A 17,958-nucleotide genomic window follows, 5' to 3' on the forward strand; every position below is an offset into this window, starting at 1 on the left:
GGCCGCGGTCGTCGGGCCGGGGTCCCGCTAGCGCCCCGGGCCGAGCGCGGCCCCACCTTTGTTCTCCCGCTTGAGGGAGTCGATCTCCTGGTGCAGCCGCGCCAGCATCTCGGCGTGCTGCTCCTGCAGGAACCGCACGCTGCGCGTCTGCTCCATGGTGGCTCGGCCGGGCCACGCCGAGTCGGGCTGGGTGTCGGGGCTTCACGCCGGGTCCCGCCCGCTTCGCACTGCCGCGGACACCACCCCTATCGGGGGGGCAGCGACGGGGCGAGCTCCGCCCTGCACCAGCCCGGCGCCCCCGGCCCTGCCACCGCCCACCGCGTTGCCATGGAGACGGGAGCGCTGCCCCGCGACGGTGCTTTCGGCCGAACGCGGAGCACAATGGCACCACGAGAATGGTACGCCCCAGGGCTAGAGGCTGCCCCCGGCGCTGGATGGTCCGGCCCGCGCTGCAGGTCGGGGCCGCGTGCCCCCCTCAGGCCGCTAGGTCTGACCTGGCGCCGCGGAGCATCCTGCGGCGAGCAGCTTCCCGGCGGCGCCCACGCGTTTGCCGCCTTTTGAGCTCCGCTGCCTGGAGAAGCGGCCCAACAGGGAGCCAAAACGCACCAGACACTTTCTGCTTTGAAAAACAAACCCCAAGCAGCGAGGAGGGTTCATTGCCGAAGGGCTGCAGTGCAAGAAGCCTGTCCACCCCGGGCTGAACGGGGCCGCCCGTGGGGTTGGGGGCTAGTGAAATAGCTGGAAACAAGCATGGACACGCTGAACACGCACTGCTGACCCCCAGTATTAAAAAAAAAAGCCTAAGTCAGAGCCAGGTAAGGTGGTTTCCGCACTGACATTTATAAGCATCCATTAAATACAGGTAGGAGCCAGTGACCTGAACACTTATTCCACACCATGCAAGTGGTTCTTCACTGCCTCTCATTCCTCCTCCAGCCCTTAGGAGCACAGCAGCAGCACCCACGGGCAGTTTCACAGAAGAGGTTAAGCCGACTGATCTCTTCAACTTGCACTCTGTTAATCAGAAGTGCTCTTTTTTTTCTGGTTTGCTTCAAGTCTTTTAAAATTTAGTACTTGTTAACATAGTGAAGACAGGAGGAGAAAAACTCTGGTCAACAACCATGTCTCTTTAGAGTTGTCTTTAACATTTTGTAGGTAACGGTAAAGTGTCACTTCCATGGTACTTAGCACTTCCTGGGGTAGCTCCATGCTAGAGGCTGTGTTGATGGGGCACTGGTGCAGTACTGCTAGCACCACAGGATACCCACAGAAGTGGAGCCTTAGCTGAGATGAGCTGAATTTTTCACCTCAGCAGAAGACTCATAGTTTGAAGTCAGTGAGCAGCAAAGACAAATGTTCAGAGAGAAAAAAGGAGAGTTAACAAGCAAATGCTAGCCTACAGCAATGCCTATGGCAGCTCTTCCTCAAGTGTTCAGTTGTAATGCAGGCAGTTAATTTAAAGTGTGTGTATGCACATGCACACACTCTTCTCCATCTCTCTTATCCTGTCTCTGAGCCAAACTATTTCAACCCCTCACCCTCAGTTTTCTTCTGAGAGTTTCTTCTGCAAAGTTAATCTGGCCTATACTGTCATTTACATCCTGTTGATATTTTGGTATTCAGCTTTGTGTCCAGATCCCATGATCCATGACTGCTGTTGCCTCTGGCATACTGAAACAGTCCTCTACTCATCATGATATATTATAAACCCTGCAGCTCCAGTAGCTATTTTCTCTTTAAAATGGCATACATAAAATGCTGTAGTATGGTATACGGTCACATGTGAGGCTACATACTGTCTGTTTGGGCTCCTTAATTTCACCATTTGTGGTTGGCTCCAGAAATGGTGGAGGTTTACCTTTTCTTTCCAAAATCACATACTATAGCTTTACCTCAATATTTTAACTAAACTGTAGAAAAGAGTTTATAAAAATAGAATGTACCTGGATTACTGTGGCCTCTACAACCACACAATCCCATCTGTGTTTAGCAACCTGCTTAATTTTTATATTAAAAATACTTTAAAAAGCATCCTTAACTGAAACCTTTCACACACTTAACACAACTTGATATCTCAAAATGTTTGCTGTACAAGAATGTGCTGACAGAGAAAGTTAATGTTGGTGAGGTTTCCATCTTTCAGTGAAGAAAGTCATCACTACTGCATAAAGAAGGTAAGCCAGAAGAATAAGGAGAGTGCAGGCCAGTGGTCCAATACAGAACTGGGATGCAATGAAGAAGATCATGAACAAGGAAAGAAGAGTCCTGTAGCTGGCTAGAAATCTCAGACTGATCTTTGGCCGTCGAATGTGTCTGGATCTATGCTTCAGCATTGGGCTGTGCCTGGTTCTCTCTGCAAGGAATGGGTTGATAAGATGATAGCGACAAAAACTGCCAACAAAGTCTTCCCTGGAGCAAAGATTCTCCATTTGTTCTGCAAACTAAGGTAAGAAAAGTTTGAAGTTAATAACAGTGGAAATAAAAATACATGACATTAATATGAAGATTTTAAGTTCATAATGGCAATTTTTATCTTTTGGTTTACTTTGTACTAAAACAAGATGGAAAGAGGATTATTAATACTCGTTGAGAGAGCAGTGAAGGTAGGAGGGGACTCCTTCCCCCAAAAAAACCCCATCCTCCCCACCCCTTCTCTGGTCAACAACCATGTCTAAGGGGGGGGGGGGGGCAAAAGTAACCCAAACAAATAACATTGCATATTTCAACATGTAGAACTCTTCAACACAAATTTTAATCAGTTCTGCTCATTTTCCCCTCAGTATTACAAAGTACTAGACAACAAGGGGAAAACTCTGCTACAATAGCAAGCTATGGAATCCTGGTGGGATAAGGTGAAAAGAGGATTAGGTAGGATTTATATACATAGGAGACAAGGGCGGGGGATGTGTGTGGAAAGGACTTGCTGGGAGTCTCTTCCTCTTCATTTTAGAAAACAAAATACCCCTTTGTTACACTTCCATAGATTTCATAGACGTTAGGGGCTGGAAGATCATCAAGTGCAGCCCCCTGCCCCAGGGGCAGGAAATCAGCTAGGGTCAAAGAATTCCAGCAAGATAACCATCCAATCGTTTCTTGAATGAGTCCAGAGTAGGTGCCTGCACCACTTCTGGAGGGAGTCTATTCCAAGCCTTGGGGGCTTGGAGAATAAAAAAGTTTTTCCTTATGTCCAGCCTAAAGCAGTCATGGAGGAGTTTATGACCACTGGTCCTTGTTATCCCTTGGAGCACTCTGGTGAACAGACATTCCCCCAGATCCTGATGCACACCCTTTACATACTTATTAGGCAGCCACCAGGTCAGCCCTGAGCCTGAGCTTTTCCAGGCTGAAGAGTCCCATGGCTCTCAGCCTCTCATAAGGCCTATTCTCTTGCCCTCTGATCATGTGCATGGCTCTCCTCTGGACTCCCTCAAGCTTCTTGACATCCTTCTTGAATTGTGGAGCCCAGAATTGGACGCAGTACTTCAGCTGCTGCCTCACCAAGGCCGAGTATAGTGAGAGGATGACATCCTGAGATTTACCTGAGAAGCATCTATGGACGCAAGCCAGAGTTTTGTTTGCTTTACCAGCTGCAACATCACATTTGTGGCTCATGTTCATCTTGTGGTCAATCATGACCCCCAAGTCTGTTTCAGCCACGGTGCTAGCAAGCGTAGCACTGCCAAGCCTATAAGCATGCTGCGGGTCCTCAAGGTGGTCCTCAAGTGCCCTGCTGAGCCAAGGGAGTTGCTGTGCCCTTTTGCTACCCTTCCTCTGAGATAGGATGGACAACGCTTGTGCTGTCAGGATCGCTCCCTTGAGGAGCAACCATTCCTTTTGGACTCTTCTTCCTGTTGAGTCATGGGCTTCAACAGCAAGCCTCCTGAGCTTGTCAAAGCCAGCTTTCCTAAAGTCAAGGACTTCTGCATTGCTGACTGACTTGCCACCTTTGCGTTGGATAGTAAAGGTGATCAGCTCGTGGTCACCATCACCCAGCTTTTCATTAATTCTTAGGTCATTGACTAGATCATCTCCTTTGGCCAGTACTAGGTACAGCAATGCTTTACCTCTTGTCGGCCCAAAGACTTCTTGAGTCGGGTAGAGCTTGTCCACGCATGTGAGGAAGTTTTGAGACCAATCAGATTTGGTCGTGTGCTCTTCCCATGAGATGTCCGGGTGGTCTCCCATGACAACCATGCACTGAGAGCACGCAGCCTCAGCCAGTTCCCTGGCTAATTCCTGGTCTAGCTCGTTTCTAGTTAGGAGGTCTGTAGGAGACTCCTACCACGATGTCCCGTGCCACATTCCCCACATATTTTAACCCAGAGGGACGCTAGTCGTCCTCCCTGGGTGCCAATTTCAATTTGCAGGGATGTGTAGTTTTCCATGACATAGAGAGCTACACCCCCACCCTTTTATCTGCACAATCTCTCCTCTACAGGGTATAGTCATCTATAACTGTGGCCCAGTCATAGGTGGAAGCCTACCAAGTCTCCGTTATGCCTATGAGATCGTAGTCATTCTTGTTTAGCAGGAGGACCAGTTCCTCCTGTTTGTTCCCCAAGCTCCTGGCATTGGTGTACAGACATGTAAGTATCCCATTGGAAGCCCTAGGTTTCCTTACACTCCCTGGTGGACACCATCCGTGGTGGAGGCCATCTCTTCCCTATACTTGTACATAGTAATACAGTCTTTTGCAGGATATTCTTTTTACCTCAAATGTCATCTTTATGATAAATAAGTTGATTCTGAGTGAATCTTGTGAAATATATTTTATTACTAATTGAGCAACAGGAAAATAAAAATTGCTCCAGGCTAAAGAGCCCACCTAAAAACACCAGGGAATACGTACATGATCATGGTGAACTCACATTAATAGTGAGAGTACAGAACAAGTGTGTACCATAAGCGATACATATGCACAGGTAGATGAAGAAGATCTCTATACAACCGAAAACACAGGGAAAGGAGACTTCATGTTGCACTTACCCTTTGATTAATTGCTGAGGACAACTGGAATAACAGCCGTACCAGTGTGGCATTTTCATAACTTCTGATGGGCTGCAGTTCAGTATCTCCTTGGTATGCTATCTCAAACCTGCGCAATCCATTTATGATCTAGAAACAGATTAAAAAAGTCTCAAACGTTAAAAGGCATTTCAGGCTTGAGCTTTAAATTGCTCACGACTATCAAATTTGTTTGTTTTCCTCAGACTAGATCCAGACTGTGGAGTTCTTTGCAGGCCAGATCTAGATCTACCTCCAGCAGGAAGACAAGCTGGCTGCTCCATCAGCTCAGGGAGCCATGGGGCTTAATGTAGCTGCTGTTCCCCTACCACCACTGAAACACATTCCTAGGTGGATTTTATAACCTGGAATTCTGTTGCAAGCTCTATCTCCAAATTCCCAGCCCCTCCAGGTGTCCCACAGGTTGAATGTTTGATGACCCTGTTCTAGTTTATCGGCTGGAAAAAAAAAACAACTTTCCCTCTTACCTGATACCTGCCAAGAGGTGTAAGAATTAACCCATCCTCACTCTCAATGCTGTCTGGAAGCTGCTTCTTTCCGTTCTCATCTTGAGTTGTCCCACAGTTCATCATCATTTGGGTCAGCTGGGCTTCACTCAACTAGTCAAAAACAAGACCAGTTTCTTGGTCATTTTTGTGCTTTTCTCTTGTTCTATTCTATTTATTCATTGGCTCCTATGCAGTGAAAGTCACCACTAGCTGCATATCTAATGACTGCCAACAAAGCAAGTACAGAAAACGATCCTTTTACCAGTCTTGGTTATAAGCTGAGATTTAAGTCAATTTTATCCTGTGTTCATTAGATGATAATCCTTGGTAAACAAGAATACTGCTAGGTCCTAATACGCCCTAGTCTTCCCGTGACTATTGCACAGTTCTGTTTTCTCACCAGACCTGTTCAAGTGAACTTTTACAAAAGAAAGCCTCTCTATCTTTTCAGCTCAATGAGACAGGAAGCAATCTTCCAGTCTTACTGGTGTGCAGCACGCTTTCATTTAGAAAAATATTTAAAATTCTTTAAAAACATTAAAACATACAATGCCCCCTCGTAAACAGGAAACATAGGTATAGGGACTATATGTATGTATTACCTAAATGCATACTTAATTCTGTTTTCCTACATTTAGATGGGTTAGGCTTGATATTTAGATGTGCTATCCTTCCTTAACTCCAACTGTACTTGAGGCAGTTTACAGGGGGGCCAATACCTATGAAAGGTTAAATGTCTCCAGTTGAACTACCCAAATTAAGTGGCCACTTTTGATATGCTTTGGTGAAGTGATTGGGCAATGGTGGCACCATGAGTACACAAGAGATGGAAACAGATTTCAAGAGCCTTGACTCCTGATGATACTCATTCCTAAGAATAGCTCTTGGAAAACAGTGACATACCCTAAAGATCTCGCATAAGTACTCCAGTGCCTTCTCCAGATATTCATCCGTTTTCTTGATGTTTTCTTGCCCAATTTCATCTAGGTCATTGCCTGTATAAGAACCATTCATCTCAGAAGGGCCAAACCTAAACCAAGATAGGAAGGACTTGCTAGCCAGGGTCTCGGCAGAGTGGTCAGATATAGATTTTGCTGTCTGCTGGGCTTGGCATATTAACTGTGCCAATCGTAACACCTGAAAAATAAGACACAAGGTAGAGCAGAGAAAACAATAGGTTAAAGGCAGTAAGTAAATGCTGCTAAGAAAATATAAATCTGCCTGGTGACCTGGCAGTCAGAGTAGAACCAGTATGTTCATTCCCTTAGCTGACATGCTAGTAGCAACCATGTGCTGCGTCTCAGGACTGCTGAGTGAAGGGACATTTAGAAAAATGCAAATACATCTCAGCTTCCTCCAAAGTTGCAGCTCCATTGTTTTGGAAGTGCTAATAAAATTCTCCCACGTCTTATTCCTGACAGTGCAGATGTTCAATATAGAAACGTGCACTTAAGAATAAAGGTGCAGAGTTTTTGCTTACCAAATTTCTGACTTCTGTGCCAAACATCTGTTTGTACTGAAAGTCCTGTCCTTCTAGGCTGTAAATGTGACTCTTCACCTTAAATGAGGCATCTGTGATGGCTGGAGGCCATGGTGAGAAGAAGGTCCCACCAAGGGTGGGAGTCATGAAAATCCGATGCTGCCGGTGAGGGATAACAAGGTCCGGCTCCAGGAATAACTGCTCTCCTAGAATTTGTGATCAGACAAAGGGTGCAGATTGTTACTTTCCTTCTGGTTTGAGGTTCTAGCTGCATAATCTCAAGTGATCATGAAAACTAGGAGCATAATTTTTTGCTATACCCAGCAGCATACTCTTACTATTGAAATACTATTTTTTGTGGAAACAAAGAGGAATCAGAGACAGAAACCAGATTTAGAAAAAGTGACAAAAAATGCTTGTTTACATGTCTGAACTAGTTCTACAAATAGCAATAAAGATATCAGTGCTTAGAACCATTTCATAGGAGTCAGCGCTTGCCTCATGGTTCAGGCAAAATACGGTCTGCGGGCTGTATCCGGCCCACCAGGGCATTATATCCAGCCCACAGCGCCCCTAAAAAATTTAGTAAATTAATATTTATTTGCTCCAGGCTACCTGTCAAAGATGACAGGAACCAGGGGCAGTAGGACCCAGGGGGAGCCAGGAGGACCAAGTGGTCCAGCCCCACTCCACTGTGGGCCAGTTCCCTACCTTAGCACAGCTCCTGCACACCATCTCCCCATGCTGGATCGCTGGACTGGGAAGCATGGGCTCCACTGGTACCCCAGGGCCAGGAGCAAGAGGGGGATGTATGTGTGTGAGAGAGTGAGCGAGGGCTGGGGCAGAGTGTGTGTCTACATTCATAGGGTGTGTCCCACCCCCCCCTTACACATGCACCCACACACCCCCTCGCACTGCCACACTTACAACCCCCCACACCCCGTCACACAACCCAGCCACCCTTCCTCCACAAACCTCATACCTACCCACATCCACGTTCCCTCACCCCACAGCCATCCACCCCCACAGACACACCCATGCCCTCTCCCACACCCCACATACCCCCACAAACCTATACACCTCCCACAACATGCAAAAGTAAGACTTCATTTTAAGCTATTGTGCAATCACCTCTGTGTACACTACAAAAACATGTAAATCAGGACAAAAATATTTCTGAAATCAAATTAATGAATGTTGTAGACGTTTTCTTTTAGAATATAAATTTGGTATTTTTCTAGTTTTGAGATGGCAAAGCCCCTTGCTGAAAGAAGTACTTCCAGGGGACAAGGGGAGAGACTTCTGGTAGCAAAGGTTAAGGGTTAGGGGGCGGGACTTCATCACAAAATGGGCGGGGCAACCCATGTGGCCCTCAACAGCTTGCCCAAACTTAGTAAGTGACCTTCCACCCAAAATAATTGCCCACCCCTGCTCTGGAGGCTAGAAGTGGATATTGGTGAGAAAAAAATCAAGTAGACATCATGTTATCCAATTACCTTTCTGGATCATTTCAGATAGGTTCGGCTGGGCGAAGACCTTGGCTACTCTGAACACCATCAGGGCATTTTTAGGGCTGACCAAGTCTGTGCGGAGAGCCCTGTTCAGAAAGCCCACAAACAGCTTTGTGTACATCAGTAGATTTTCTTGAACAAAAGGAGCCCTGTCAAAATAATACACTGATTTGTGAATGGCACTGTTCAAGTCAGTATATAAATATTCTCCTGATAAGGAAATCACTCTTAAGAACATTTTAGACTACTGACTGACTTTCTTGTTCTTTTCATGTCACACATGCAGAAGAATCTCTCTCCTAACACAAGAAGTTTCGGTCACCAGAGACAGTTCTCTTAGTTTGTGTCAGAAGATATTAAAATGGGTAGGTGGCCTGGCAGTGCAATGACAGGGCTTCAAGAGACAAGCTCAAACTTAACATCTGGCTCAGGAAGAAGAGTTTCTATCAAAAGGACCAACTTTACTTCCCCCTGCACAATGATCCACACGAAACTGATGCTGGTTCTTCATTAAGCCCATAGTCACTGCTGGATAGTCAGAGCCATCAAGGGTCTTAGGAAAACAGAAAGCACTGTAAAAACTATTAGTATGTAATGGACAAAGGATTTAAGCTTAGCACAGTTCAATTTGGTCATCTGGAGGGAGTTTGAGGAAGGTGGATGGAAGAAACAATGAACAGAGCCAGCACAAAGCAAAATAACTGTAAATGGAAATAACACAATTTTACCCATGTCAGGAAAACCAGATGCATCTTCCCTGTACTTCTCAGTAGGTAGGCCAGTTTAACACCTGCTGTAAGTAGTAAAGCTACTTTTCTCCATAAGTCATAAAATGAATGCAACGGATTAAAACTAGGGCTCTATTTCTCAGCCTCTTCCATATCATGAACCATGCAGCAATAGAAAGATATTACAAATTCTCTTCCCACTCTGTAAAAAAAAAAAAAATGGAGGAGGAACTTGACAGCTTAATGATAAACTAGGTGATAATGGGAGTCAGAGTTTAAAACTCTAGCTTCAGGATTTCCTTATATAAAATCTTAAGTTACCAGTAAGCAAAAGCCACTGGATGATGTCAGAGTTAGTGTGACCTGCATCAGTTATACAGGAATATTTTCTTACCATTTCTCTGCAACACTACGAGGCTGGGGGTCTGCACTCTGAAGTGGTTTCTCAGGAGCATATCTCCAAGGCTGCAGATAACTTAACCACATCTCTAGAACCTGAAGCAAACATACAGATATACGGGAGTCAATTACATCAGAAGAGGAGGATCTTGCAAGTTTATTTTCTAAAGTCTTGTGGACAACGGAGCATACTTTCTTCATGCCATTAAACATTTTTAAAAAGAGCAACTGTGGAACAGTTGTGTGTTAACCCTCCTTCACTCCTCACTTTCCAGTACAGAAATTCCTCAAACAAGAAACTACTAGACAAAAGAATAAAAACTTGGCCTAATTAACTTCAGTGGAATGCAGAGTTCTTCGCTGTGTTCCATAATGTTTTGTTACACTGCAGATGTGGCAGCAGAGCTGACTGACAACCAGCAAATCCAGGTTCTTATAGATCCCACAACTGTGATTAGGTTCTGATCACCTCATCCCACAAGCATGAGGGAACCTTTATTTACAACAGCTTGCTAGAAGAAATTAACCCCGTGATCCTTTTGCCAACCTGACTTAAGCATACTATTAAATAGGATAAATAGGTATATGACCAATAAGGTTCCCTGGAGTAACAGCAGCCATTCTTCAATCACTGGCCATTTTCAATAAGGGACAGAGAACAAACCACCACAATAATTTCACCAACACTTCAGAATCCCACTTCCTAAACCTTTTCGACATCTCCAACTCTTATCTTAATATGTGTAAAATGAGATTCCACTTTTCTAGAAAAAGAATCATTAATAGGAAACAGTGCTTCAGAAACAGTAGTTTAAACATGGGGCCAAATGCCATAATGAATTACTAGCAGTTCTAATTTTGTCTAGCGTCAGCAGAAAGAGAGAGACTAGTTCCTACCGCTCTGAAAGAGGCATCTAGAGGCCAGTGGCCAAAGCAGTGTTGCAGGAAGATATAGAGCTTCTGCTGGACAAACCGAGGAATCACCACCCTGCAATGAGAAATCAAAACAAATATATGGTGGATAATTAAAAAAAACCAAACAAACGCTTCAATTTTTGAGAAACTACAAGAGAAGCAATTTCAATTTCAATCAGTTTGCTCTCAGCTGAAGGCGCTGATGATCTGACAGCAAGTTTGAAGAGAGTCTGCAACAGTGATTATATGCAAAACCTGTAACTTCATGGCAGATACTTCTGTGGGGCCAACTACAGGTGATCTGATTATAAAACACTGCAATGTTCCCTTCCAACTTGTTTTGATCTGCACATGCCCCTTGCAGAAAATCTTAAAGAAATTATTTTTGCATCAGTTTGTCCGCCTACTTTTCCAACCTGGCTTCATCTTTTCTTGGAGCAGATGCTGGGTAGCTGATGTCCAACTAGGTGCATCAGAAAGATAATCAGCCCCCAGCCTTTGAGGGATAAGATGAAAATCCTTGAAACAAAACAATTGGATTCCTCCTCACTTTTAACCAAAAGATAGCAGAGAAATGCTTTCAATAGAAGATATGTTTTGGCTGGGAGCAACTTCCTTTCATATTTCCAATCCTGACCTCAGCCCAAAGGGCAAGAGGAACATCAGAGAACCCTCAGATCTTTCTTATAATGCAATTTTTATCTTCGCTGTCAGAAAACTTGCTTTCATGCTCTCAACAGAAGCAAAAACAGTCGCAGAGATAGTTATTGCTGTTTTCTATATTCCCAAGAGGCAATCTGACTACACACCTACCTTTTGAATTCTTCCAGTGGGCTGGCTGTATGGGAGTGGGCCGAGGGAGAGATTGGTTCTGGTTTCAGGCTGTTGGTGAAAGCGTGCAGGTGCTTCACAAGCAGTCTTACCACTAACACATGCTCCTCAGTGGGTTTAAATGATTCCTGAATGCAAAGCAACAGGTAAAATGATAAGGAGTTTTGTTAACCCTCCAGGAAAGAGCTCAGCATAGTGAGATTTTTTTTCAGAAATCTGAACAGAATAGCCTGCCCTTGTAAACTCTTCAGTTTAGTTTGGTGCCGACTGATCTGAACCAACTCGCTTCCCAAGAAAACAAGCAACCTTTGTTGCTTGTGCATCACACCTCTGTCTCCCTCAATTCACCAGCAGCTTATTGGCCGCATCCAGACAAGTGCAGCCATGTGGTATGTGGTGCTGCAAACTTGTCTGCAGTGCCACATACCGCACATTCAGATGTTCTCTGTGCTACAAGGGAGCACTGCCCATCCATGTTCTTGCTGCTCACCTTTTTTTTTTTTTGACCCTTGGTTATCCTATCCAGGATTAAAAAAAAAAAAAAAAAAACCCACAGAAAAAGAAAGCCAAGCAGTGCATGCATGGACAGCACGTGCCACTCAGAAGTGGAGCTGGGCCATTTAGAGCTGTGCTGTGGCTGCCAGCCAGGCTCCATGCTGGCAGCCACCAATGCTGCAGAATCACCAATGCTGCAGCCCCAGGAGGCCCCCAAGAGCCCAGATAAGGCTGCTGGGGCCAGCCTAGTGCTGGCCCCAGCCTCCCCTACCCCACCTAGGATAACGTGTCACATGCCAAAGCATGCATGGCACAGGCATTCCCTAGGGACAAGTAGTGGCGGCACAAGGCGTTTTGCTGCTACTTGTCCCTGGGGAACCAAACGTCCACACTTGTGCAGATGTGGCCATTTTGTCACCATGCTTGTGGGGAGAAAGGGTGTATGGGTTTCTTCTGCAAATTATTTTCAATTCTACTCACCTCTAAAGAGTACTAACAGAACATCACCAGGAAGTTTTAACTTACCCCTCCCTGAAAAAAACAATATCCATCCTTTAATTATTGCTTTAAAGTTGGCTGCTGCAGATAGCACAACAGAACCTTTGTTGTGTTCTCAGCTAGCTCTTAATCGAGCACTTCTTCCTATGCTTATGCTCTTCTGCCTTCTAAGAAAGAAGAATCCTAGAAAAGTTACAGTAAGAAGGGTATTTGGTTCTGTTGCTCAGAGCCTGAACGAGTCCATTACTTTAACCATCAACATAGGTTAAAGATTATTCAAAGGCAGTTCAGTCTCCTTCTTGACAGTGTGGGGGATTGGAAAGATCTTTTTCAATATAAGGAACCAAGGAGTTGGGAGGAAAGAGGGGTGGGAGGTAGTGTTGCTACTAGATGAGTGGCTATATGGATGTGTGGGAAGATAAAAAGAAGTCAATTCTCAATCTGTCCCAGACATCCCCCCCCATAAAAAGCACCCTCTACTTCCCGAGAGCCTGGTGACACTGAACAATCAACGATGCTGCTATGTTTTCCTGCCCTGGGGAAACAGTCTCAATCCACCGTTGGAGGCAGAGGTGAAGAGTGCTCAGCTTTCTTAAGGCTCTCAGCTCTGCTGTTTGTGGGAGATCAAGACTAGACAAAGGCAACAAGGTAACAGAGAAGCATGACAGACTCACTCTGGGCTGAGTGTGCTGCCAGTGCCTGTGAGCAGAGTTCCAAGGATGCCAGAAAGGAGCTGTAGGACGAGACTTACGATTTTGTTTGCGGCTATTTTGTTGGATTTTCTTTTTAAACATCTACTTCCCTCTTTAGTTTAAACATAATTCTGAAGACTTTGTGGCACACTCGTGACAGCTTAAATCCTACTGCTACTTCCAGTGCGTATGGGGAAGCTTTAAAAAAGTTTTTTTGACTTTTAAGAAGGTGTAAAAATTTTCTGACACATTTGCTTCTCTAGGAAAGGGCTCAGGCTCTGATGGATAGTAGGCTACAAAGGGTCCTTACTGCAGGAAAGTAGCTGAAACTGTGACTTCTCTAAAGCATGGGATGCTTTATTACTGTGACTAAATATGACTCCACTTGTACTCCTGCCAGACCCTGCTCCCAGTAGAGGTGGAGTTAAAACAGAAGAGCATGCCAGTGGGAAGATGGCTGTGAATCAGTCTAGCCAGAGTCTGCAAGGGAGGGTAGAGTATATAACAAGCAGCAGAGCTCCAGAGCTAGGAACTTAGGTCAAGATTTTCAACAGTGATATATGATTTCTGGATGCTCAGATTGAGATCTTGAAGGGGTCTGAATTTCCAAGTCAGGGCCCTGGAAGTTACTTTTGAATTGGGAACCCAAAACTGGATGCACTCAAAATGACTAGTTAGAGCTGACCATCTTGGCTTGACTACTTCCAAAAAAGAGCTATAGTTTTATGTAATGTTTCAGCTGTTTTTGCAGTTTATCTCCATGGTTTGTTTTTACACTAACAATTATTGCGATTGCCCCCTTACATGGATCAACAGCATCACAACAGGCAGAGCACTTGTAAATTCATTTTAAAGTTATATTCTACATAGAAGTCTTCCTACTACATATAGAAAAACAAGGAAATACATAGTTATAAGGTAAGGAGAATTCTCACAATGTTAAAATAGGAGGTTTATGGAATACAAGCCCAACCAAAGGAAAAACCCAATGAATAAGTAGGGAAGGTGAACCCAGCAATCTGTTCCAACAGGAATAGATGCAGGAATGCACATTTCCTGAACAATCTGCAAATGTGCAACCCATGTACCCTTCTGCAAAGTTAAGCAGTCAAGCTCAAGCTGCCAGTGTTAGTTTAGAATCATCCAGATATATTCTACTAGTGTAGAACTATTGCTGACACATTACTTATCTCACTCATTACAGGTACAGCTGTGCAATCTCTTATCCCCCACTCAGTGCAAGATTAATATAAAATGAGCAGTGAAAGACAGACAGACATCTGCCATAAGCAAAGCAAGTTGCTGGGCCAAGGAGATGTTAATACACAAAACTCTCTTTGTAAAACATTAGAAGAGATTCATCTCTTAAAACAGGGATCCCAAATTGTTCTTTCTAACAGCTTCTTCCAGCCTTCATTAGCATTTCTCCATATCAGGTGCAATATACTCAGTTGTCTTGCAAACCACACGTTAGCCATACAACCAGCCTTTTCTCCTAGTGCCAATTAATATACTTTACAGATTATATGATGGAACAAGATTTTTAAAAAGGAAACAAAATGAAAAGATGATAATACTTGGTATGCGTGGAGGGCCTGGTAGCCGGATTGGGCAGGACTACTGTGGTGTTTACTGGAGATACTGAGTCGGTAGTGGAGAACCTCCAGCTGAGAGACAACAGAAACAAAAAGGAAGGGAGGGGGAAAGGAGAGAAGAGAGCAAGAGAAAAAAAAAACAACAGTGAGAATGATCCCAAGGAGGAGTGGTGGGAAAAAAAAACAAACCCAAAAAAACGAATGTCACAAATAAGTCAATGACAACATATCACAACAGCTGCAGCTGTGGTATCCTCTTCTCTTGTGCTTAGTTGCTCAATTCTGCAGTCCTCTCTCAAGCTGGGAAAATAATTGACAAATCACTATTGTCAAGTTCCCATTGAATATATGGGAGTCATGTGCATGTGGGGAGGACGACCTATGACTGTGTGTTGGCTATGACCACCCTGCTACTCCAAAGACATGTAGGTTTGTATCAGTGACCTAAAAAGGAGTGCAGAAAGACATACAGCTTTTGTCAAAATAACTGAGGCAACTTGTGGCTCATGGAAATAAGTCCAGTCTCCCCATTAAAACTGGGACTGCAAGCCCAAAGAATAGGAGAGAGGGACAACCACACAGAATATTTTCAATTGTTTCTGGAAATACTGCTGCAGTTTTCATGGTGACAGTGAAAAGCATTAGTAAGTCTGGAGCACACTTGAGAAGTCAAGATTACGGATTATTGCTTTCATGCCAGTGATAGGGAGATGCACTTTGTCCTCAAGACATTGAGGTAAAGGAAAAGGTGCTGGGTAACTGGAGGTGTGCCAAGTAGTGCAATCAACTGCAGCTGGCAGGGACCAGGTAGGAAAGCACAAGCTCTAAACCTTGGATGTCTAGGTAAAGGCAGGCACCATTTCTGTAGATTACAAGTCTGTTCAAAGAGCAAATATTCTCTGCTGTTACAAAAATACCATATACAAAGATAGACATGCCTGATATACAGGCTGAGTAAGTGATCCAAAAGCCCAGCCATGACAGAATCTTGTCCAAAAAGTGAAATCTTTGCAAGCCTCATATACACTTCCTTTGACAAAATTATTTTCTAAAAGCTCATCAACTTAGCAGGTGAAGAGGATACTGAAGCCAGACACACATGTATGGAATAAATTTAAAAAAAAATCCAAAAACAAAAACATACACCTATACATAGACCCAGATAACAATATCAGGCATCTAAACCAACTCTCCATATCACACCTCCTCTACATTTGAGCTACTACCCCTTCTCGCTATGGTCAGTTCAGTTTTTCAGGTGTCTTCTGTTTTGCTTCTACACTGCTGGATGAGCAGCAGCAATGCCACTGCAAGCTCCCCAGCAGCAGGATCCATCTTCTGCATCCATAATTAACTCCCTCCCATGCTGAAGTGTGTTCTACATGCAGTCCTGAGATCTGTGGCACCTGAGACTGGAAGGGCAGCAAGCAATAGAGAAATTCCAGCAGGTAATTAACTCCTTTTTTTAAAGGTTTGCTGTGACAAAAGCAGAAGCTAAAAGGGAAAGATACTGCAGATTTGGCCCCTGTTGAGCATCTGGGAAACAGACAGAGAGGGAAAAGCAAAATAGAAATGGGAGAACATTAAAACAGAAGGGAGTTGAACTGATGTAAAGAACACAGCATAATAACTGTTGTCTCCAGGGTCACTCTTCACTCAGAAGCAATTTAAAGCAGGACAAAGCAGAAAGGATAGTAATTCTTGAAGTAAATTCTACTACTGCTCTTCCCCATGTCCTAGCCCCAATACGCTACCATGACACCAAGTAACAAAAGATCTTAAAGCAATGTGAATCATTTGAATTTCTGCCTGTTTCTTTTCCCTCTGTCTTTCTCTCATTTAAAAATCAGTATTCTAAAATACTAAGTGGGCCCAGCAACTGAGGCATTCTGGCATTAGCCCTCTCTCTTTCCAGGCATACAAGAGGAAGTATATAAAGGGGAAGTGTAATAATCATTACATCATTTTTCTTTTAATGTTTACAGTGTTCTGAGGCTTTTTAGTCTCAAGAATTAAAAAATCCTCCTGATTCTGAAGAATTCTCACTTTCAGAAATTCTCATTTCCCATTTTTATTTGAACAGCTGAGTTTGACTAGCTTTCTTCAGCCCACTCAGAAACCCTCAGTATAGTCTGTACAAGTATCCATTGCTGAAGAGGCATTCCTGTCTCCATATCCCATATACCCATCTGAGACTTCTGGAGGTGAAAGGTGTGGCTGGACTGGGTTTTTTTTTTTTTTTTGAATGAATGAAGATGGCACTCTCCTGAACCCCAGCAAAAGGAGGAATTTCTACATCTCCATGACTAGCTATTTTGGGGGAAACACTCAGGGATTGACGTAAAAAGGCAGGCAGCCTCAGTTTCCCTCCAATCCTGCCCAGTGCATCTAGGTAGGAACCTTATGTAGCAACAGTGCTCTCAGCTTTATCCATATGTTTCTGCAGTGTAGCAACTCTTCTACTCAGGCTAAAGCGTCATCTTCTGACAAGACGCCCCATAACATTAGAAAACTAAAGGATCTTAGCCATGGAGGGTGAACAGAGGAGAGAAGTTTAAAGCGATGCATTCATTTTCTGCCTGAACACTGAAGCTTCATGCACAAAGACTGTACAGACACACAGAATAAAGGTACTCAAAAGCAAAGCCTTTCCATCACTAGTGCACAGCCATGCTGCTGGGGTTCCTGAACAGAAATCTACCATTTCTAAGTAAGACTTTGCAGTTTGACCTCAATCACTTTTTAGAATTAAAATAAACAAACCCAAACCAACTGCATTTCATACCTCCGATGATCTTCCCCAACAAAATGTAACAAATTTGTTTTCTGATTAAGTGAATGATCAGAATTTCCCCCTCAAGCAACTCGCATCTTATTCCTTCACAGATGAATAACCCTGAGTAATCCCTCTTTATGTGAAGCTCAATAATGACCCTGAAAACCTTGAATTTCATTAGTATCTCTACCCCCAAATTCCCTTATTTTTATAACGCCTCAAATATTAGCCCTCTTACTCTCCCAAAGCCAGGTTCCTCTAAGTGCATTACTTTTATTTTTGAACAGGACTGCACAAATTGTTATAATTTAGTGTCTTATTATTTGATTAAGCTCTTACAGGACCCCCAAGTTTTGTAGAAGCTGAAACCGTTTCAGATATCATTAACATGAAATACAGGATGTGCATGTAAATTTGGAGATATGAAAAAAAATAAGCTTTACCCAATTCAAACCATGGGGAATAGTTTACTACTAACTACAGGCTCACTGATGTATCAGTGCCATATCAGATCAACACTATTAC

The 17,958-nt window shown here is 43.9% G+C and overlaps 2 protein-coding genes across 5 annotated transcripts in view; both read right to left on the reverse strand.

Moving 5' to 3' along the window:
• Positions 1–193, reverse strand: part of LOC109312830 (coiled-coil domain-containing protein 74A-like) — a 6,456-nt gene extending 6,263 nt beyond the window's left edge. For both annotated transcript variants that reach the window (XM_019539144.1, XM_019539143.1), the window contains exon 1: positions 57–193. In XM_019539144.1, coding sequence (XP_019394689.1) covers positions 57–156 — 100 coding nt within the window. In that variant the 5' untranslated portion in view covers positions 157–193. The remainder of the gene's footprint in view (positions 1–56) is intronic.
• A 618-nt stretch (positions 194–811) lies between these two features.
• The window catches only part of SMPD4 (sphingomyelin phosphodiesterase 4), a 31,810-nt gene continuing 14,663 nt past the window's right edge, over positions 812–17,958 (reverse strand). For 2 of the 3 annotated variants that reach the window (XM_019539141.1, XM_019539140.1), the window contains 10 exons: positions 14,640–14,729; positions 11,360–11,505; positions 10,529–10,619; positions 9,627–9,727; positions 8,490–8,653; positions 6,994–7,199; positions 6,417–6,650; positions 5,493–5,624; positions 4,987–5,115; positions 812–2,441 (listed from right to left, as the gene is read on the reverse strand). In XM_019539141.1, coding sequence (XP_019394686.1) covers positions 2,115–2,441; positions 4,987–5,115; positions 5,493–5,624; positions 6,417–6,650; positions 6,994–7,199; positions 8,490–8,653; positions 9,627–9,727; positions 10,529–10,619; positions 11,360–11,505; positions 14,640–14,729 — 1,620 coding nt within the window. In that variant the 3' untranslated portion in view covers positions 812–2,114. The remainder of the gene's footprint in view (positions 2,442–4,986; positions 5,116–5,492; positions 5,625–6,416; positions 6,651–6,993; positions 7,200–8,489; positions 8,654–9,626; positions 9,728–10,528; positions 10,620–11,359; positions 11,506–14,639; positions 14,730–17,958) is intronic. The other variant, XM_019539142.1, reaches the window with a different exon arrangement.

This window comes from Crocodylus porosus, unplaced genomic scaffold, assembly GCF_001723895.1.
Source record: "Crocodylus porosus isolate Cpor-Errol unplaced genomic scaffold, CroPor_comp1, whole genome shotgun sequence".
Classification (NCBI taxonomy): domain Eukaryota; kingdom Metazoa; phylum Chordata; order Crocodylia; family Crocodylidae; genus Crocodylus; species Crocodylus porosus.